Source organism: Hemicordylus capensis, chromosome 4, assembly GCF_027244095.1.
Source record: "Hemicordylus capensis ecotype Gifberg chromosome 4, rHemCap1.1.pri, whole genome shotgun sequence".
Taxonomy (NCBI): Eukaryota; Metazoa; Chordata; class Lepidosauria; order Squamata; family Cordylidae; genus Hemicordylus; species Hemicordylus capensis.
In genome coordinates, this window is record NC_069660.1 from 254764268 (window position 1) to 254787344 (window position 23077).

General features: G+C 41.0%; 2 protein-coding genes across 7 annotated transcripts in view; one reads left to right on the forward strand and one right to left on the reverse strand.

The window, feature by feature from the left end:
• The window catches only part of PRKDC (protein kinase, DNA-activated, catalytic subunit), a 208749-nt gene extending 204887 nt beyond the window's left edge, over window positions 1-3862 (reverse strand). For all 6 annotated transcript variants that reach the window (XM_053249047.1, XM_053249046.1, XM_053249045.1 and 3 more), the window contains exon 1: window positions 3552-3862. In XM_053249047.1, the coding sequence (XP_053105022.1) occupies window positions 3552-3714 (163 nt within the window). In that variant the 5' untranslated portion in view covers window positions 3715-3862. The remainder of the gene's footprint in view (window positions 1-3551) is intronic.
• Window positions 3863-3989: 127 nt separating this feature from the next.
• On the forward strand, window positions 3990-22312 carry MCM4 (minichromosome maintenance complex component 4). The gene is made up of 17 exons (XM_053249055.1): window positions 3990-4532; window positions 4627-4733; window positions 6197-6361; window positions 7351-7511; window positions 8544-8645; window positions 9048-9143; window positions 10350-10445; window positions 10994-11132; window positions 11731-11951; window positions 13960-14080; window positions 14990-15240; window positions 17241-17606; window positions 18463-18590; window positions 19876-20083; window positions 20474-20702; window positions 20930-21063; window positions 21794-22312. Exons 2-17 carry the CDS (start codon window positions 4640-4642, stop codon window positions 21884-21886), a joined length of 2604 nt encoding a protein of 867 aa, XP_053105030.1. The 5' UTR covers window positions 3990-4532; window positions 4627-4639; the 3' UTR covers window positions 21887-22312.
• Window positions 22313-23077: the final 765 nt, after the last annotated feature.

The following is a 23077-nucleotide window of genomic DNA, read 5'->3' on the forward strand; positions in this document are numbered from 1 at the left end:
TCTGGGTCATGGGAGACAGCTCACTGAAAGTGTTGACTCAGTGCACAGCAGCTGTGAAAGAAGCCAATTCCATTCTAGGGATCCTTAGGTAGGGGACTGAAAATAAAAATGCTAATATTATAATGCCCTTATACAAATCTATGGGACGGCCACATTTGAATACTGCGTAGTTCTAGTCACTGTATGTTAAGGAAGACATTGTAGAACTGGAAAAGGTGCAGAAGAAGGCAACCAAGACGATATGGGGCCTGGAGCATCTTCCTTATGAGATGGCTACGACATCTAGAGCTCTTTAGTTTGGAAAAGAGGTGACTACAAGAGCAGAGAACTACAAGAGCAGACAACTAGTAGCAGAGAGTGTATGCTGTGAAGCCCCCCCCCCCCCCCCCCCGCTTCAAATCTCTCTTCAGCCACAAGTTCAATGGTACCTAACAACATGATCCTATGCATATCTACTCAGAAGTAGGTCCCACTGAGTTCAGTTGAACTTACTCCCTAGATAGTGTACTGAAAATTGCTGTCTAAAGCAAGTAACTATCAATTTTGACTGGCATCTTTCTATAAAATGGGAACAGTACTTGCCCACTTCACAAGGCTGTTTTAAGGATTAAGATACTGACTGACATAATGAGGGAAGTTACTCAGAATAGTCCAACTGAAATTAAAAGAACAAGTTAGGCACCTAGTTTGTCCTTTTAATTTCAACGGGACTACTTTGAGTAAATTATCCTCAGGTCAGTCATTGCATGTGAATCACTTTGACATGCGAAAGTGCCCTATATTTCTGATTGCTACACAATGGTGTGTGCATTTTCCCCAATCCCCTCTCCATAAAACCATAAAGCCCTCTTAAGAAATGCAAAAGGAACTAGATTAGGTAAATTGTCCCTCCAGCTCAGGATTCTAGGACCAGTACTTTTCATGATGGCCCCATCCCCATGATTGAGATATGGTATATTCTTCCTTACCATAAGCTCAAAGTTCAAAATTTGTGAAGCACTAAACTAACTGAAAACTTCCGACAAATTCCTCCCCCCGCCCCAACATATTTTGCCCCAAAGTACAAACCAATCTATGCATTAGGATTTACTAGTCAAAAGCTAGTCACATTTGATTGGGAAGAAAAGCTAGATAGGTATCTAATAATTATTCTGGAAATCTAGATCCTTTTCAGTCTGGCTTCCAGCCCAGATATGGGACAGAAACAGCCTTGGTTACCCTAGTGACCTACGCTGGGAGACAGATAGAGGGAGTGTAACTCTGTTGATTCTGTGGACCTCTCAGTGGTTTTTGATACCATCAACCATGGATTCCTTTTAGGCTGCCTCTCTGGGCTGGGACTTGAGGACGATACAGTGGCTCCAGTCATATCTGGAGGGTCATATTCAATGATGCTATGGGATGCCTGCTCCACCCCTTGATTTCTGGCCTAGAGGGTGCCACAGGGATCCATTTTGTTCCCCATGCTGCTTAACATCTACATGGAACTGCTGTGAGAGATTAACCATGAGTATAGCCTGCAGTGTTATCAATATGCAGATGACACACAGCTCTATCATTTAAATCAGTAGCTATCAGGGAGACAGTGGATGTTCTTAACTGGTGTTTGGAGGTTGTGCTGGGCCAGATGGGGGCAAGCATACTGGGCCTTAATCCAATAAGATGGAAGTGCTCTGGGTCAGTAAAACTGATTATCTGAGGAAGGAGGTAGATTTGGTCTTGGACTAGGAAAGACAAAATTCATAGCTTGGAGGTGCATATGGACCTGATGTTGTCCTTGAGGCCCAGATGGCAGAGGTGCCTTCTACCAGCTATGGCTAGTACGCCAGCTGCGGCCCTACTTGGAGAAGTCAGACCTGACTTCAGTCACTCATTGCTTTGGTAACATCCAGATTGGACTTCTGCAATGTGCTCTATATGGGGCTGCCCTTGAAGATAGTTCAGAAGTTTCAAATGGCCCAGAATGCTGCCACAAGGATGTTTGTTTCACAAGTATTATACCGCTTCTGGGGCAGCTTTACTGGTGCCACAGTGCACCGGTGCTTTATCAGTGTGCTCCTGGGCTAGACTCAGGTCTTAACCTTTAAACCCCTATACAGCTTAGGGCTCAGAAACCTGTCGGACTGCATCCACCCATACAAACCTGCCAGGGCCCCCCATTCATCATCCAAAGACTTGCTCATGGCCCCACTGCTACCGCTTCTGGGGCAGCTTTACTGGTGCCACAGTGCACCGGTGCTTTATCAGTGTGCTCCTGGGCTAGACTCAGGTCTTAACCTTTAAACCCCTATACAGCTTAGGGCTCAGAAACCTGTCGGACTGCATCCACCCATACAAACCTGCCAGGGCCACCCATTCATCATCCAAAGACTTGCTCATGGCCCCACTGCTAACAGAGATCCAATTGGCAGGGACTAGAGGCAGGGCCTTTTTGGCTGTGGCCCCTCAACTTTGGAAAACCCTCCCAGAAGAGCTCTGCCATGCTCCCTCCCTCAGGGTCTTTAAGAAACTGTTGGTCCCATTTCTCTAGAGAGGCATTTTAACATTTTAGCTGTAACTACATCTGACAGATTTTTAACTTCTAATGTTTTTAAATTGCAGTTTTGGTTTTAACAGTTTTTAGTTAGTTTCTATTTTATTAGTATTATATTGTTTGTTATAGCGTATTGGTTTTGTCAGCTGCCCCAGGCAGTAGTGTAATGGAGACGAGAAGTAAATATTTCAAATAAATAAAATGATGATATGATGTAGTGGACAGGATTACAATTTAACAACACAATCCAATGCTCGCTGTCTCAGAAGCAAATCCCACTGAGGTCAACAGATACTATTCCCTGGTGAGTATGTTTAGGATTGCAGACTGCAATTTTATGAACACTCACTGAAGTCAATGGAATCTGTTTAGGAATAAAGATGCACTCAATCAGGGAGCACAACAGTAATCCTACGCAGATTCACTAGTCTGCACTAGTACATAAGTAGCCCCACTGAAAGTAAGCCCCACGAAGTTTAGTGGGACTTGCTTCCGAGGAAATATACAAAAACCATATGGCTAAAATAGTCATACACTATTTTAGTTGTCAATAAGTTCCAGAGATCAAAAACTGAAAGCTGGAAGCTGCTATATACTGAGTCAGACTATAGGTCCATCTAGCTCAGTGTTGTCTAAGCAGACTGGCAGCGGCTTCTCCAAGGTTGCAGGCAGAAAAATCTTGTCCTATTTAAAAAAAACAAAACCAAAACCTTGTCCTATCTTGGAGAAGCCAGGGAGAGAACTTGGAACCTTCTGCTCTTCCCAGAGCGGCTCCATCTTCTAAGGGGAATATTTTACAGTGCTCACTTCTAATCTCCCTTTCATATGCAACCAGAGCTGACCCTGCTTAGCTAAGGGGACAAGTCATTTACGCTATACCCGAAAGAGCTTAAGTGACACAGTATATAAACCAATGCCCGAGACCATGCAACGACATCGAGGTTTCCTAATCCCAGCAAGCCTAGCCGCACACTCTCCAGCAGCCTCCAGGCTCCTACGCAACTGCGAGCTTACGCACCGCGGGCGGCGTCCCCGCTGCTAGTCACGCATGTCTCCGTCAAGGAGCGGATCAGGTTGTGCCCGTGAAGGGCTGCGCTACCAGGGTCCGGACTCAGGAGGATCCCGTGTAACTGCAGCAGGAGGCCCTGCGCTCCCCGCGGAGGGAGCGGGGTCGTCGCCATCGCGGCGGCTGCACCACCTCTCAGTAGGAAGGCAGCAGCGGCGCCACACCGATAGTCTCAGACGGACGGAACCAAGGCATGGGAGGGTAGAAGAGAGCGGTGCAGAAAAACTTTCAGGGTGGATCCCAGTCCAACTGTGTTGGGATGATGGAGAAAGTGCGCGATTGGCTTGGCTAAAGGAAAGGAAGGCGGGAGCTGGTGGTGGAAGAAACCATTGCAGGCGGAAAGATGGGGTTTGGCCGGGTTTTGGATACAACATTATTTCACTTCCTTTAAACGCTGGATAATGTATGGTTTTATCTCCCTTTCTTTAAACATAGGTCTGGAATTCCAGGAAAGCTACCAGCAGCAGTTGCTGCGAGAGGCCAGTGCTACCTCTGTTGTCCTTCTCCTCCTTCTCTTATGATGATGGACTATTCCTGCTTCCTCCGAGTAGCCGCGAAATTCAGTCGGCTGCAGCACATACCATTTTGTTAAGGAAGGGGGCTCAGTGGTAGCGGGAAAGTATTTGTAGGCAGATGGCCGCATTTGGCTTTCGTGACCTGCGTACGTGGACCATTGGTAAACACACACTCCAAATCCTTGGCCGGCAACGTAGACTCAATGGCTCTGAACCCCTTTCCTTGGGGCTGACATGGTATCTCCCACTCCACGATTGGAGGGAAAGCCCGCGAAGTTCCAGATCACGTGATCCTTTTGGCGCGGAATTCTTCCCCTTTCTCTCTTCTTGGTAGAATAACCACAAGTAGCGGGTTGTTCCGGCGGCCAAAGCCGGGTTGCATCGCGCTGGTTTGAGGGAAGGTGTGCGAGCTTCTTCAGTAAGTGGTCTTGCGGGAGACGGGCTCGAATGGCGGGAGGTGCTCTTAATGCCTTTTCGTGTGAGTGACGTTCTGTTCTACTCCTCCGCCTTAGGATTCTCCAAGAAATGTCCTCGCCAGCGTCTACCCCGAGCCGCCGCGGCAGTAAGCGCCACAGAGGCAGAGCTGGTCCAGCCAGCAGTGGCACCAATCCTCCTACCCGTAAGTTGCTGTGTGGCTCCCCCAGGCCTGCCCCCCGGGTTTGTGTAGATGATCACACCCACCCACCGCTTTTTGGCTATGCTTTTTGACTGCATGAATTACTTTGAGAGGGCCTCTCATTATTCTGGGATTGCTAGGGTGGTGAGTTCCTTCTAATGGGGATTCCCAGATGTTGTCTACAACTTCCATAATCCGCCTGTAAAAGCCTTTGCAGTTGGAGATTCTGGGAGTTGTAGTCAGTAACATCTGGGAATTGCTCTTAGAGGGAACACTGCTAGAGTGGTGTGTGTGTCTTTTAACTATACCTGCCTAAGTTCTATACATGCACCATAGGGTGTCCACATACGCTCCTGGTGCTGTGGAGGAAACTGGTGTTATGCAGGTATTTTCTGTAGCAAATGCGTCGATGTATGCCAAAAAGGAGGGTGAGGGCGTATGTGTCCCAACCCCCCCCCCCCCCCCCCCCGTGGTGCACTGAAAGATTTAGGTGGCTTTCTCCCTGTTGCCACAGACTTTGTAAGTGGAAAAGGTTAGCTTTCCTGATGCTGTAGTTGTTCTTCAAGAACCTTGCAGCCTCTAAAATTGCCTGCCACAGTATGTAGAGAAAGCAAATGTTTGTGCTGCTTTCTGTTAACAAAGCTTGAGTGCCTTATTTGGCAGTAGTAATCGACAGGATCCTGTTCTGTCTTGCAGTTATACTTGACACCTGAGCATGATGCTGAGCTGAAGGGATCGATTTAATGTGCTCTCTAGTCCTCCTGATGTTCGTTTTTCACCAGGGTCTGGAATGGATGACTTCCCCCTAAATCCATTGGCTTTCCCCATTGTGCCACAAGGTGGAGGGCATGCATGTTTATAGTGATGATATGATTTGACTTAAATTGCATCTTTATGCTCAAGAAAAGGGATTAAAAGTTAACTAGAGAAATTGCGAGGAGTGTATTTTTTTTAAAAAAAAATAGATGTTGCTATGCAGATTTGAAGAAAAATGTGCTTGAACCCCTTCCACCTGTGTAATATAATTAATCTGATCAGTGATGATCAGACCTTCATTTTTCTCATTCATATGGCATGTCTTCTAATTTTAAAGAATTGGAGATGGTGCTGACCGCTGAATACTTCATTTGTCATTGGCATGTCAGTTGATTGTCTTCAGGCTGCATTTGACCTGAACTTCCCATTCTAAATGCATCCCCACATTGCTTAAATTGTAATGATTTACTTGGAAGGCATCAGAGTTACTAGCTGGACTCATTATGTTATAATGTGTGTGGTCTTCAGCTGGAGAAAAAAGCGGGGAACCTGTGTTACAACTGTGCCACCCAGTTCAGCTTCTATTATTGGACACAATTCTGTTCTCTTAATACTTTTCTCTCTTTTTAAAAAAAGTGTATGTTGCCTTATAGTATGAAATTAGAGTTAAGTGTGATTAAAGTTGTTCTTTATCTCTTATATTCTTGCAGCTCGTAGTGAAGATGTACAATCTCCTCCTTCACAGAGGCGTCGCACAGATGACTCCACATCCACAGGAGATTTGCAACCAATGCCAACTTCTCCGCCAATTGACGCACAAAGCCCAAATGTTCAGGATGCTCTGTTTTCCAGTCCACCACAACTCCAACATTCAGGTACTTTTGACTTTGAAAGGGCAAGTAACACAGAGCTTTTGTCGTCATGAGAAAAAAAATTCAATAACTTTTCCAGTTGCTGCTCTTCATTTTGGATACTAGAAAAGGAAGGATGCCTGGGAAGCAGAAAATCCCTGGGCTGAGTCTTCTACTTTGTAGTTTAGAAGTTCTGTGGATTCATAGTCTTCTGCAACATGTTATGTTCTCTGGATTATGACCATTGTGAAAACCGAGTGGTACATGGGAGGAAAAGTATCTATAAATAAAATCTGAAGACCAATAGTGTCCCTCTAGATTACTGTTTCAAACTCTGTTGATAATTCAGAAAATAACACACTCTAGGGTGTCATCCATCCAAAGTACTTCAAATTCCTGTTGGTTTCAGTGGGAGATATTTAAGCGCTTAACTTTTCCCACTAAGATAATTGGGATTTGGTAGTGCTTAAGATGGTTAGATAATCAGTGTTTATTATAATATTGCAACATAGCCTATGTAAACGATAGGTGCAGTGTCAAAAATCACAAGTTAAAAGCAGCCAATCAATTTGTGTGTCTAAATGTTAATCTTCATGCATTCAGATGGTGGTTTTAAGTAGCATAGCCACTGTAGGATGATAGTCTTCACATGGCAACTAGTTATTGTTCTTCTGATGAGCCACAGATATAACAAAATTGCACTTCAGTACCAACTCAGATTTTATAAGAAATTTATTTTCTTTTCCATCCTCCCCTCACTCCGTGTACAATATATAAGCCACTCACGGAGCATTATTAGTGCTTCATAGGCTTGGTCTCATTGACTTAAATGGGGATTCATGCAGTTTTGGAGCAACTATGCCATTTGTTCATTTTAAAGCAGGCTTGTATAATTCTGTAAACTTCTATGCTTTTTTGTTTTTTCTGTCGGGAGAAACCAATCGGGAAGCATATGTAACAAATACATTAACACTTGTATTTTAAAATAATAATCCCTATTTCATTGCTAACAGTTCCACTTGACTTTGATGTTAGTTCACCACTGACCTATGGGACTCCCAGTTCTAGAGTGGAAGGAACCCCAGGGAGTGGTGTGCGAGGAACTCCAATCAGACAGAGAGCTGACCTTGGCTCTGTACGCAAAGCCAGACAGGTGGATCTGCATTCAGATGTGGTACGTAGTTCTTATCTTATTATTTATTTATCACATTTTGAATACCTCCCAAAACCTATGTTTCTGGGCGCTTTACAATAAAACAATGCAAACTGAAATGTTTTTACATGTTAAAATTTATTACTTTTAAAAAAATATTTTTTTTAACACTTTAAAATTTAACACAATGTTTAAACTCTCAACAAAAAGACCTTTTATTGCATGCAAAAAACGCACCAAAAAGCTGATAAACATAAACCAGCATTTAGGTTTTTTGCACAACATTTTTGTTGAGAGTTGGAGTTAATATGTGCATTACATTGCTGACATATCGGCATGCAATTTTTTTTTAACTATTAAGAACTGTATGTCTAATTAAAAGCCTGAGTGAACAAATGTGTCTTAACTGCTGTTTTTAAAGTTGTTGGAGATGGGAGGCTCTTATTTCAGCAGGGAGCGCATTCCAAAGCCTTTGGGCTACAACAGAGAAGGCCTACCCCCAATTAGCCACTAGACAAGCCACTAGACATTAGCCACTAGGCAACTGCAGATGAACCTCTCTAGATGACCACAATGGGCAGTGGGGTTCATGGCGAATAAGACATTCTCTTAAATACCCAGGGCCTAAGCTGTTTAGGGCTTTATAGGTTGTAACCAGCACCTTTTATTTTGCCTGAAAACTTGGCACCCAGCATAGCTCTTCCACTACAGAAGTTATATAGTCTCTCTGAGATGACCCAGAGACCAACCTGGCTGCTGCATTCTGTACCAACTGCAGTTTCTGGACTATGTACAAAGGCAGCCCCACATAGAGCACATTGCATTAGTCAAGTCTGGAGGTTTCCAGCAGATGTACCACTGTTCAGAGGTAGTTTATCTCATGAAATGGACACAGCTGGTATATTAGCCAAAGCTGATACAAGTGACCTAGATTAATTTACAGCCCTATGAATACATTCTTGGAAGAAGTCTCACCACTGAATTCAATAGGACTCACATGGACATGGGATTACAGCCTAAAATGTAATATTGATGGGTTACTCTCTTACATAGCCTACAGCAGAGGATGCATTAGCAAGTGAACAGTCTCTTGGACAAAAGCTTGTGATCTGGGGAACAGATGTCAATGTGGCTTCATGCAAAGAAAAGTTCCAGGTGCGTGTTTAATGGTTGCCACACTTATGAATATTTGTTTGTTCTCTTATTGTAATATTTTATTTCTAAAAGAGCATGTTGAAATGTGAGATAAAACAATCTGTATGTGTTCATGCATGAAAAAATCTTTATGCCTGGGAAAGGCATTGCCACATATTTATCTTCCAAAGATGCATTTGTCTGATGTTTTTTACCAGTAATGTTAACAGTCACTATATTTCAATAGGATGGTATAAAACCAGTATTAGTTATGAAGGAAGTGTGTGTGTGTGTGTGTGTGTGTGTGTGTGTGTGTGTGAGAGAGAGAGAGAGAGAGAATGTGAATTATAGCAGTCTGTCCTGATTTTTTTGGATGAATTTGGACACTGAAGCATTTATTCTTGTCTTGTTCTCAACATTTAGAGATTTCTCCAGCGTTTTATTGATCCAATGGCTAAAGAAGATGAAAATATTGGCTTGGATCTTAATGAGCCTCTGTATATGCAGCGACTGGAGGAGGTATATTACAGAAGTATAGTTCAAACCTGTCTTGCATTTTTAGATTAAAGTGCTAATTTTTAATCTGTTACTTAACGATATTATTATTATCATTATTATTATTTTATTTTATTTCTTGTATCCACAGTCAGACAGGTGTTATTGACTGGTTTGTTTTATCCAGACATAGAGTCCTTTCCAAGGACTTGGGATGCAAGAATTTTATTATCAATATTGTTGTTATTATTATAGATATCGTCGCAGAATATAGGCTGTTCCCAGTAAAGCTGCTTTTTGTAATTGGCTGATGGTGATTTCTGTGGCCCCTATGGTGTTGAGGTGCTCTTCAAGGTCTTTTGGAATTGCACCTAGGGTGCCAATTACCACTTGGATTATTTTGGTTTTTGTCTGCCACAGCCTTTCAATTTCAATATGTAGATCTTTGTATTTGGTGATTTTTTCTATTTCTTTTTCTTCTATTCTGCTATCCCCTGGTATTGCTATGTCGATTATTTTGACTTGTTTTTCTTTCTTCTCAACTACAGTTATATCTGGTGTATTGTGTGGCAGATGTTTGTCTGTTTGTAGTCGAAAGCCCCATAATATTTTTGCATCTTCATTTTCTACCACTTTTTCAATTTTATGGTCCCATTAATTTTTGGCTACAGGTAGCTTGTATTTTTTGCAGATGTTCCAGTGTATCAGTCATTGCTGTTACCTTGTCATGCTTTTGTTTGTAGTCAGTCTGTGTCATCTTTTTATAACAGCTGATTAGGTGGTCCACTGTTTCATCTGCTTCTTTACAAAGGCAGCACTTGCTGTTTGTTGTTGGTCTTTTCTTCTTATGGTCTTATTGCATTTGTTCTTAGTCCATGTTCTTGTGCAGCCAGTATTAAACAGGCTGCCATTCTTAAGCCACTGCTAGGTTTTGATGATTGATTTTCCGGTTATATTGTGCAAATATTGACCATGCAGTGGCTTAGTCCTCCATTTTTCTTCTCTGTATTTTACTTGTTCGTTCTTGTAGGCCTGCTTTGTTTCATTGGTGTCTAATGCTTTCTTGCTATTGACCATTTTAAGTGCATTATTTATTTATTTATTTTATTTTATTCCTAAGCTGCCCTTCCAAAAATGGCTCAGGGCGGTTTACACAGAGAAATAGCAAATAAGATGGATCCCTGTCCCCAAAGGGCTCACAATCTAAAAAATATATGCCTTGCCTTGCAGATAAACTTGGTTGGGGAGCCATTTCTGAATGTAAACTGTGACCATCTAAAATCATTTGATGAAAATCTTTACAGACAGTTGATGTGCTATCCTCAGGTGAGACAAATGTTTTAAATAGGCTCTTCAACTGAAGAACAGTAGTATGTAGTAGTAGAAGCTTGAGTGATTGAGTAGAGTTGCTTCAGATATGCAACCATGGCAGTATAGTGGAAATCAACTGCTGCTATCAGAGAGAGATTATCACTTGCTAATTCTAATAATAATTCTCAATTTTAAAAGTCAGCATTGGGAAGTGCTGTTTGCAAGAAACAAAGGATTCGAAGCCTGCTTAGGCAGGTGGGACTAGTTGACTAGTTGCTTGGTTCTTTGGCTCCAAGCCAATATTTAAGTGTCTACATTTCAAAACAAAAAGAAGAAAACCCTAGGTGCTGTGAAAAAAGACAGTGGCCATGGTCATGGCCACAAGTTTACAATCTGGGGATGGCAGCAGAAAGTGGATGAGGAAGTACCTGTAACTGTTAGTGTCAAAAGTCAGTGCTGATCCCATCTAAAGTTCATTGGGTTTATGAAGTACAGTATGCTGTAGTACAAATGTGAAGCAAGTTTTGATGTATACAATGGTTCTATCTGCCCAATTTCTGCAGGAAGTTATTCCAACATTTGATATGGCTGCTAATGAAATTTTCTTTGATCGTTACCCTGACTCGGTATTGGAACACCAAATTCAAGTAAGACCATACAATGCAGTAAAGACAAGAAACATGAGGAGCCTGAACCCAGAAGGTAAGATGCTTTGGTTACATTGTCTTTATTGACTTATTCAGTTTATCTTCTCCATGCATTCACAGCTGTACATGCATGGGACCACTTTCAAATGTTCAAGTAGATGCATAGATGAGGAGGGCATGGCCAACAGGTGTGTCAACCTCAAGGGCATGGTCAGCAGAGTGCAGTCCCACTCTTCCCTCATCAACCAACATGTAGAGGGGATTATTTATTAAACTGCTTAGCCACAGGTAAATTATTACCAGAAAAATAATCATGTATATTTGTCTGTCACACCCCCCCCCCCAATCCTTGAGTTTAACTTCCCCCTGGTCAAAATATTCTGCAAATTTATTCTGGTGGTTTCGTCTACTTCAAAGGAATGTACAAGTACTAGTGAATAATTCCCTATGGAGGAAATTGCCTCCTAATTTATTAGTAAAATTGAAACAAGGATTTATAGTGTTCAGATAAAGTCCACAGTGGATTTCACATAATTCTTGCTCTTTCAAGAACCATAGTGAGAGATTCTAAGTGGAAAATACATGTTAACTGTTCTTAAAGATCTACATAACAATTATGTGAAAAAGTGATTGTTTGGTTTTTTAAATCATAGATATTGACCAGCTCATCACTATAAATGGTATGGTGATCAGAAGCTCCCAATTAATACCAGAAATGCAAGAAGCTTTCTTCAAGTGCCAGGTCTGTGCTTTCACAACAAGAGTAGAAATTGACCGAGGCAGGATTGCCGAACCATCAGCATGCAAGAACTGTAACACCACGCATAGTATGGCTTTGATTCACAATCGCTCTATGTTCTCAGATAAACAGATGGTATGTTGCTTCTCTTGTTCAGTTGAAAATTTCTGACATGTTTAATTTTCACCAGCAAATTTTGCAAAACCTGTTGACATGCTTCTCATAGCTTTCAGTACTATACCCTAAAGACTGACTAGTAGATTTATTGTAAAATAAGCTTCCAAGGACTAGAGCTCACTTTGTGAGATCTGTGAATGATTATCCTCCCTAGTAGATAGTACGTATACAGGTGGGGTCTGCACCAAAAGAGCATGGAGCTGGGGAGAAAACACGTGCAGGAAAGATTTCACACACCAGCTAACTTAGGTGAGCATTTTAAAACATAGAACCCTCTGAACTGCAGTACTTAAACTTCCATTAGTTTCCTGCCAAGATGTCTGAGATAGACCTATTTTAACCTAATTAGCATAATCTTGCCAGTATTGTGGGGTAATTGCTCCCTTCCAACTCTTTCTTTCCTTTCTCAAAGGAGAGAAACAGAAGTGAGAAAGTGCTGCTAAAGAGGCCTACTATGTTTTCTTGCTTTAATTTATTTATTTAAAATATTTCTATACTGCTCAAAACCTGGGTCTCTGGGTGGTTTACAATTATTAAAATCATTTAACAATTAATCAGTTAACAACTAAAACATTTAAAACCCAGTATTAAAATATTTAAAATATATATGTCCGCTCAGTTAATTTTAGATCCCACTCAGGTTGAATCAGGAAGGCTCCATTATGAATGCATGTGTGCACACAGTGCCTTGATGCTCCTGCCCAGAACAAAACTCATTCCATACACAGAACAAAAAAATGAGAGAGAACACTGGTCTTCAGTGCCTTTTTAAAAGTTGCCAGAGATGGGGTGGCTCTTATTTCAACAGGGAGCATATTCCAAAGTCCACGGGCTGCAATGGAGAAGTCCCATTCCTGAGTAGCTGCCAGACGAGTTGGAGGCAACTGCAGACGAACCTCTTTAGATGATCTCAACAGGTGGTGGGGCTCATGGTGAAGAAGACATCCTCTTAAATACCCAGGGCCTAAGTTGTTCAGGGCTTTATAGGTTATAACCAGCACCTTGTATTTTGCCTGGAAACATATTGGCAGCCAGTGTAGTTCTTTCAACACAGGAGTAATATGGTCTCTCCTAGATGACCCAGAGACCAACCTGGCTGCCGCATTCTGGACCAACTGCAGTTTTTGGACTATGTACAAAGGCGGCACCACATAGAGCCAAAAATTTTATCCAGAGAGCGACTGAGATTAGGGATGTGCTCGAAATGCAGTTCAGCTTCCAGTGCAATTCACAGCACAATCACTTTAAAACAAAGGGCTTCCACAAGCCCCTTTAACACAGAGGAGAGCAGGTCCATCCGTGCTCCGCTTCCACTCGCTGCCATTATTCACACGCTCTCCACCAGCTGCCCCCACATAGTGCTGGCACACACATGACCTCTGTGCATGCACGGCAGACAGTTGCATGGTCAACACATTTCCCCATGCATGCACGGAGGCCATGTGCTTGCCTGCGCCACGTGGGGGCAGCGCCACCAGCATGTGCTGATAACGGGGGGAGGCGATTATGGCAATGGCAGCTAGTGGAAGAGGAGCAGGGATGGACCTGCTCTTCTCTGTGTTAAAGGGCTGCGAAAGCCCTCAGTTTTAAAGAGATTGTGCCGCAATTTGGAAGCCAAATCACGTTTCAAGCACATCCCTAACTAAGATGCTCGGCTTCTGCCGATTTTTGTTTTGTTTTCCTCCCTCATCTCATAGAAACATGAGCAAGAAGACTTTTGTGTCTACCGGTTCAGCAGGTTGCCTATGGACAGTTGCTATCTGCTCACTGTAAGGAATTGTAACTGCAGACTTGGTGCATTCTGCACTCTATAAACAGTTGCAGACTGATGCACTCCTCTGAAAGGAACATGGTTGTGTTCCTTGCTCCCAACTATGCCTGAAGAAGAATACTTTTAAACAGTGTTTGTAACTCCATTTGGTAGAAACTTTTGCTGCACCTTAACTAATCATCAACCTTGTGTCAGATCAAACTGCAGGAGTCCCCAGAAGATATGCCTGCTGGCCAGACACCATATACTACAGTTCTTTTTGCTCACAATGACCTAGTTGATAAGGTTCAGCCTGGTGACAGAGTTAATATTACAGGTAAGGAGTGTGTTTGGAAATCAGTAGTTGTTTTTATTTAAATAAAAATAAACACAAGTAAACCAGTGTGGAATAGTATGTCTTCTCTGATAGTTTAGAAACAGTAAGCTGAGAGAAAGAATTATCAGTGAGTAGGGGAATTGGATGCTTTTCAGTTATTTTGCACTTGCGTGTCTCTTCTGATTTAGAATGGAAACAACTGCTGCACTTTACCTGTGGCATGTACACTGGGGCAGAACTAATCTAGCCTTCATAACATTACAGATACTCTTAGCTTACACAAGCTTTCCTCCATGGGAAAATAACTAATGAAGACATACTTATAGATCTCATCAGTGTGAGTCTGTTACTCAAAGGATATACAGTCATCCCTTGCCAATCACGGTTTTGAGTATATGCGAAGGGGAAATTGTGACAGGTCTTGCCAACCACGACCTGAGTAAGGTTTTTTAGTGATGGGGGTGTGTGTTCAGAGTTTCAATCTGTTCATTCTTCTTGGTGACTCTTGGCGATATTTTCCAGCAATTTTGTTATATATTGTTTCCTTTTATTTTTAGGTCTTTTTGTAGGCATGGTCCCCCTACCCCCATATTTCCCACAGACTTCCATGCCTCACCAACTGCAAATTTGCCAATGGCGAGGTTTTGCCAGAATGGAATCCTAGTGGTTGGCCAGGGATGACTGTACTATGTTTCTGTCACTGCATTGTATCTACCCATCTTTTGTGACAAAATAGTATGAGCTGCTTGGAAATCACTGACCTACCAACTGATTGTGTCGCTCACTCAAAATCTAAAGCTGTACAGTATATAACTTAGAAATTTAATTAATTTAATGTCTTATGGGGAGGAACTGTGTGGTGCATCTCCTTGCATTTGGCAACTATAATATGACTTTGTATTGGGTCAGGTATCTACAGAGCCGTCCCTGTTCGTGTCATTCCAAGGATGAGCAGTGTCAGATCTGTCTATAAGACTCACATTGATGTTATTCATTATTGCAAAACGGACTCAAAACGTTTGCATGAAGAAACAGAACAGAAAATGTTTACAGAGGAACGTGAGAAAATGCTTCAAGAGCTTTCCAGAAAGCCAGATATTTATGACAGGCTTTCTTCAGCACTTGCTCCAAGTATTTATGAGCATGAAGATATTAAAAAGGTAAGCAGAGCTTAAAATCATTCACTAATATCAAGAGACACATTACTGCATCTGCCACGTTGATGAAATACATCAAATTTTTGTGACCCCATCATAGTATATAAACATTAAGATATAACAACTTTTGATATGAAAACATAACTTGCTGTGAGTTCAGATAGTGCTTAAAGCTGGTATACATTGGTGTAGAATGCCCAATAATTTTTAAGAACTCAAAAAATTGAATGGGATAAAGATGCAAATATATATTTTATAATATAAACAGCAGCTTATATTAAAATTAATTTCAAATGACAAGCCTATGCTTGCTTATTTATTCAGAAGTTATCCCTATTGAGTCCAATGGGATTTACTTCCCAGTAAGTATGCATAGGATTATACAATGTAGGATAGCCATGTTTTCTCAAAAATCATAAAATACACCTTTTCATCATTTGCTGATTATGAAAATTCTTTTTTTTAATTTCCAATTAAAAATAGTTTAAACTCAGTTCATTAGTTGAACTGATTCTTAGTCTTATCTACTCAACAGAAATAAACTAGTTGGCATTTTTGATGTAGAATCTGGCCTTCTTCACATTACATGATTCAACGGAGTCTAATTTGGTTATTCCTGCTCTTAAAACACTTTAAAACCAACTGTCAAGCATCCACCTGCCTGGCATAAGAATGAAATGGATTGTGTTCCAAAAGTAAAAGTATTTTTGATAGCACAAGAGAGGATGCTTCTAAATACCAGCTGCAGGGGAGCAACAGCAGGAGAGAGGGCATGCCTTCAGCTTTTGCCTGTGGACTTCCCTGAGGCAACAGGTGTGAAACAGGATGCTGAACTAGATGGGCCTTGGGCCTGATCCAGCAGGGCTTTTCTTATGAGGGATGATTTTTGTAGATCCTCCCTTCTTGCTGAATTCCCCCTCAAATTTGTTCCTAAGGATTGGGGAGCCCCTGGAGCCAATTTTAAGGGCAGGCCACGGGACCGCAGAGGTAAAAGGTGATCAGGTCACATCTCCTCTCCACCTTGGCAAAGACAGCACTTCTTCTGCAGATAGGAGGATCTTTTAGGATACAACCCAAAGTATCCATTATTTTATTTATGGCATTTATGTATCGTCTTTCTGCTAAGGTACCCAAGGTGGCTTGCAATTTAAAATACTAAAACATTATTTTGTAACTAAACGTTACACAATCTTAAACACAAGCGTTTTGCAGATTATGTTAGAGGCCAGGTCTTGTTGTTTCTGCTTTGTTTTCTTTAAGTGGAAGTACTTTAACAGTTTTGTTGTTTCTAAAGTTTACTGACTAGATAGCCCCTGGTGGCGCAGTGGTAAAACTGCTGCCCTGTAACCAGAAGGTTACAAGTTCGATCCTGACCAGGGGCTCAAGGTTGACTCAGCCTTCCATCCTTCCGAGGTCGGTAAAATGAGTACCCAGAATGTTGGGGGCAATATGCTAAATCATTGTAAACCGCTTAGAGAGCTCTGGCTATAAAGCGGTATATAAATGTAAGTGCTATTGCTATTGCTATTGCTAGATTCTGCCTTCTGTGTTTTTAAAGACTAATATCTGGCTGTGTGTGTGTGCGTGCGTGCATGTGCGTGCACACACACACACACACACACCGCCAAAGACCTGTAAATGAGGTTGCCCATTAGAGATACCTGCAAGCATACGAGAGCTACTGTGAGGTGATGATTCTGTAGGAAAGATATAATCAGCTCCATTTACCTGATTGCCTCATTCAGATGCAGTCACCAGCTATCTGAATCTTAGAAAACCTGCTCCTGAATACTCTAAAGAAAGGAAAACCTCACATGCATATGGTCATCATCCTGTATAACACTATTCCAGTAGGCTATGAGTAGCAATTGTGATTGGTAACATTTGCTTTGTTTTCATGTAACTTGTAATTTGGCGTTGAGTATCAGTGTGATATTTTCTAATAAAATGTTGAAATTGTTCTCTCACTGGAAAAAAAAATGCTGCAACTCTTCATTTTTCAGGGCATTCTCCTTCAGCTATTTGGAGGATCAAGGAAAGATTTCAGTCATACCGGGAGAGGCAATTTTCGTGCTGAGATCAACATTCTACTTTGTGGAGATCCTGGTACCAGCAAATCACAGTTGCTGCATTATGTTTATAGCTTGGTTCCAAGAGGCCAATATACATCTGGGAAAGGGTCTAGTGCTGTTGGTCTTACAGCATATGTGATGAAGGATCCTGAAACCCGACAGTTAGTTCTGCAGACAGGAGCCTTGGTTCTCAGTGACAATGGCATTTGCTGTATTGATGAGTTTGATAAAATGAATGAGAGCACAAGATCAGTGCTTCATGAAGTCATGGAACAACAAACACTTTCTATAGCTAAGGTAAATGTTCACCTAAAACATACCTGCAATGACTAAAATAATGTTTGTCAAATAGTTCTAAGGAAGTGGTTAACTGACACTTCTATACAAAATGACTGGATTTGTTCAGTAGGGCAACTTTTAATATTGACCTTGCAATTCTTCACATGTTAACTCAGAAGATCCACTAATTTCACTGGAACTTGCTCCCGGACCTCTGAAAAGTATACAGTGTACTGTGCTGGATTGGCCAGCAAACTCGCCTGACCTGACCCCATAGAGAATCTATGGGGCATTGCCAAGAGAAGGATGAGAGACATGAGACCAAACACTGCAGAATTGCTGAAGGCCGCTAATGAAGCATCCTGGTCTTCCATAATACCTCATCAGTGCCACAGGCTGATAGTATCCATGCCACGCTGCATTGAGGCAGTAATTGCTGCAAAAGGGGCCCAAACCAAGTACTGAATACATATGCATGCTTATACTTTTCAGAGGTCCGATATTGTTCTATTCTTCAATCCTTGTCTTCTTGGTTCCATGTAATATTCTAATTTTCTGGGATTGTGGATTTGGGGTTTTCATGAGCTGTACGCCACGATCATCACAATTATAACAAATTAAGGCTTGACTTATCTCGCTTTGCATGTAATGCGTCTGTCTCATATATCAGTTTCACCTTTTAATTTGCATTACTGAAATGAATGGACTTTTGCACGATATTCTAATTTTCCGAGTTTCACCTGTATATAGGGTGGCAATCTGACCCACTCAACACTGTTCATTACTGACATTCATTGCTGCAGTCCACGTACAGAATTATATTTTCGGCTCTATTAGAATTGTAAGTGAATCTGAGATCTGTTCTTCTTGACAGGCTGGAATTATTTGTCAACTGAATGCTCGTACCTCCATTCTGGCAGCAGCTAATCCTATAGAATCCCAGTGGAATCCAAAGAAAACTACCATTGAAAACATTCAACTTTCTCATACATTGTTATCTAGGTATATTGAACCATATTTAATTACGGTTTGTACAAGATCATTTTTTCTTCATCTGGATAGTAATTCTCAAATCAGCATGCTCCATATTGTGTTTCTTTGAGCACAAATAGGAGAGGCCTTTCATTGTCCTTTTGAATATTTAAACCAGTAGGTGAGGTCTGTTGTTGACTGAGCAAAGGCATTTTGTGTAGATTTTACTTACAGGAAAGTTCAAGAAATTAAATACATGTAATAAAATCTAATAATATGCTTGCAAATGGGAAGTAAAATAACATTGAAATTTTTAGGATTTCAACTTCAAACATTATTCATTTTAATGAATAATTACCACATCTGGGAAATTTGAATCGCAGTAAACTTGAATCTGAGAAAGATCTTCTCTTGGGCATGATGTCATTTTGGAATTATTGATCTTATTGAATATTGAAATTGATGATTATATTCAGAATTCCTTCTTAAAAATAAAATAATAATTTAAATTTTCACCCAGCACATTCCAGTGTAAAAAGTAGTGTATTCAGTTAACTTCAGCCACAGGATTGTTCGTACAAAATTTGGTATCTGTAGGTAACTGGGAAATATGACTTTATTTTGCACAAACCAACCAATTCTTCGAAATATGTAAACAATCCTTACTCTGTATGCTGATATGGGGTGCATTTTGTTTTGAATGGATTCTGAGGACAATAGTCATGTATTTAGAAGTATGTCTTTAGACTGCTAACTGAACGAAGAGGTACCTTTTTAAAGTGCTGATTCTCTTATATTTAGCAGGGGGGGAAACCAACTGGCCCTATCCAACCGCAGCACAGCATCCCTACAGTGGCTATTTCTGGTGTCAACCTTATGTTTCTTTTTAGACTGTGAGCCCTTTGGGGATGAGACCATCTTATTTTTGTGTTTGTTTGTTTGTTTCTGTGTAAACCGCTTTGAGAGCTTTAGTTGAAGAATGGTATATAAATATTCCTCATCGTCGTGTATATGGATACCTACAAAAATTGCCGTAATTATCTGACAGTCCCTGCCCCACCCCACCCCCCGGTGCTTAGGATTGGTAGGTTCCAGCGTATAAATGTACATATTGTTCGGTGAAAATAAAACACAAAACAAATTTTATACTAACTTCCTTTCCCTTTATTATATAGAAAATGCTCTTCAGGAATGGAAAAATATCAGTAATAGAGCTTGATATGTGATCATCTACCTAGCTGAATTTACAACAGTGTCACTTTCTGATCAAGTCTTAATGGTGGAAAAATTATTCATATTATCTTTTTCCACACAGGTTTGATCTCATTTTCCTTATGCTGGACCCTAGAGATGAGGCATATGACAGACGTCTGGCTCATCACTTGGTTGCATTATACTATCAAACTGCAGAGCAGGTGGAAGAGGAGTACATGGACATGGCAGTATTAAGAGATTACCTGGCTTATGCTCGTAGTTATATCAGTCCAAGACTGAGTGAAGAAGCAAGTCAAGCTCTTATTGAGGTAACAGAAGGTTAAAACATTACAACACTTGCAAAAAAAATCCAAGTCCTTCATGGATTGAACAACTAAAACTGGTTGTTTTAATTGTGTGTAGTCACCCTAATCCTTATTTTTCCTTTCAAAGGATTGGATATTGGATCATATATCTTCTTGTAGTCTCTAACAGAAACAGATATCAAATCTGTTATAAATATTATTGTAGCATCAGTTACAGGAAGCACTGCCTTTGTTAAAACATGACAGTGAAAATACATCCTGTTTTAATGAGAATATAAATGGAGTATTTAAAAATGGAGGACATCTGTCCATTTAAAGTCACTCCTTATATTTAGTAACAATTGTAAATGTTTAAAATAGAATACTGTATCAAACATTTTCTTTCCAAACTAGGCATATGTGGACATGAGGAAGATTGGAAGTGGTAGAGGAATGGTCTCGGCATATCCTCGACAGCTGGAGTCTTTGATTCGTCTTGCAGAAGCTCATGCTAAAGTGCGCTTCTCCAGCAAAGTGGAAACGATAGACGTAGAGGAAGCAAAACGTCTTCACCGGGAGGCTCTGAAACAGTCTGCTACTGATCCAAGGACAGGAATTGTGGATATATCTATTCTCACTACAGGTTCATATCTAACAGTGAATTAGTCTGTGGATTTTCCATTAATGTTCTTCTTAAATAATGCCACACAGTCAGTCAGCCTGAAATAATCAGTCAGCCTGAAACTGACTGATACAGTAATCTGTACAAAGAGTGCTATATATAGCACTGGAAATGTTCTGAGTTACTACTGTATTTGTACTTTTGGAGGGAAAACATGCTGATTTTTCCCCGCCGTTCTTGTTTTCAAGGCATGAGTGCGACTGCTCGTAAACGCAAGGAAGAATTGGCTCAGGCTTTGAAGAAGCTTATTCAATCTAAGGGTAGAACACCAAGTTTAAGATACCAACAGCTCTTTGATGATCTTCGTGCACAATCTGAAATGGTGAGTTTTATTGTAGCAAAACCAATGCAGAATTCTGTTGCACTGAAAATGCTAACAAATACATTGTGGCAAAGCTTTTATCAGATGCATGAAATAGTCATTTAAGGTCATAGGTGTATATATACAAATAGGAACAGGCATGGGCAGAATTCTACAAAGTGAGGACAGTAAGCTAAGCACAGCACATCATGTATGACTACTTTTTGTTGATAGAGAGGGCACCTCTACCTGTGCTTGCTGAGCTATGTCATATAGCAGTGTGTTTAAATCTTGGGAGATTCTTTCCATGTTGACTTACCAGCTGAAGATGTGCATATCTACCATAGAATCCCAATATGTTGCAGAAGCTTTTGTGTTCTGTTATAGTGTGCACATGGAGTTCATATGAGGTGCTGACTAGGCCAGTTGGACCTTACTGTTGCCCTTTGCCAACTGTGTGTGTAACACTGAAACACCCAACATTCTCCTACAGCTGCACATTCCAGGGGCAAATCAGTAGTAGCAGGCAAGTTGCCTTTCACAGATGCTTGTCCTTTCATTACTCTTCTTCTCATTGAGAAACCAGGGAACCTCAGGATTCATAAGAACAATTTGAAAGCCTTTTAACTGTATTTTGCTGAAATATAGTGACTTCAAGGTTCTCAGAGGGAAGTCAAAGAGCTAGAGTGATATCCAAGATTTATGTGAATGTTGGGCACAACATTTATGTGTTTTGCATTTTTTCTTTAAGGCTATCACGAAGGACATGTTTGAAGAAGCACTTCATGCACTGGCTGATGATGACTTCTTGACTGTGACTGGAAAGACAGTTAGACTGCTCTGAAAAAAAACCCCACAATAATGGAATTGTTAAACTTTCTTCTTGCTATAATTTGGCTTCAGTAGAAAATGTTTATGTAATTTAAGACCATTATTTGTTAGATTGGCACTGCACCAGTAGACCGCCAATATCAGCATTGTAAATTACTATCAGTATCTTAAATTTTAAAGACTGATTCTTTGAGCACAGTGGATTATCACTTGTGGGCACTATTGTCTCAAATATATATTGAACTGAGCTTTATACACTTAATACTGAACTTTAAAGACTCATAATGGAGTGCAATTTCATATTAATGCAAATTCAAAGTTTGCCTCTTGGCTGCAGGATTACTTCTACATGTTAGATAAAAATTTTATAAAATCCAAATTACTCATGTACTCTGTCAGATATTCCAAGATCTGAAATAAATAAACTTATTTTGGTGAACACTGTTAGTTGAAACTTGTATTTAATATTCTTTCTCTGGCTGGTTTAAAAATACCAAAAAACAGTAAGTTCAGTCTTCAGGCACATCACCAACAGATAGAGAGAATCATTGGCACTTACCTGAAAGGTCATTTTTCTCAGAATTGGGGTTGTATCCATCAATAGGATGGGTTGTCTTGACTTCCTGCTCCAGACAGGGCCAATCACAGAGCTTTTCTCATAGGGAGGAGCAATCCCCCCAGCCTCACTATTTAGCCTGCTCTATAACCAGAAAAAACTAGAGAAACCTACAAACAGACCAAGATACCAAACGCAAAACACATGAGGGGAGGAAAACCCCCCACAGAATTAATCTTATCACTAGCACAACACCCTCCGTGGGAACAGCCCACCCAGAAAGGAATGCTGCCCACAGACAAAAGGACAGAAGAAGCTGTCCAAAGCTCTGATGAGGGAGGTGGACAGGTTACTGTCCAGGGCAGAACTCCATCTGTTATCTCTGGAAGCTGATCATGTCAGAGGAATATTCAGTATGGTGGCAGACAGGCTAAGCCGGTCACAGTTAAGCCAGAGCTTTGGACCTTGTGCCCCCCTACTGGCGATCTATGTGAGCCTTTGCAATTGCATTGTCTGTTCTGACGAGAACTTGATGGCTCTGGAGGACCGGTAGGAATTCCTGAAGGGCATACCGTATAGCTCAGAGTTCTAGCCCAGGGTTCCTTAACCTTGGGCCCCCAGATGTTGTTGGACTACAACTCCCAGAAT

Bases quoted from the DNA above. Each gene is read 5' to 3' on its own strand.
- MCM4 (XM_053249055.1), top strand. From the start codon at position 4,640: ATGTCCTCGCCAGCGTCTACCCCGAGCCGCCGCGGCAGTAAGCGCCAC. The intron at 9,144-10,349 runs GTATATTACAGA...CTTGCCTTGCAG, and splicing joins ATATGCAGCGACTGGAGGAG to ATAAACTTGGTTGGGGAGCC. The intron at 15,241-17,240 runs GTAAGCAGAGCT...TTCATTTTTCAG, and splicing joins AGCATGAAGATATTAAAAAG to GGCATTCTCCTTCAGCTATT.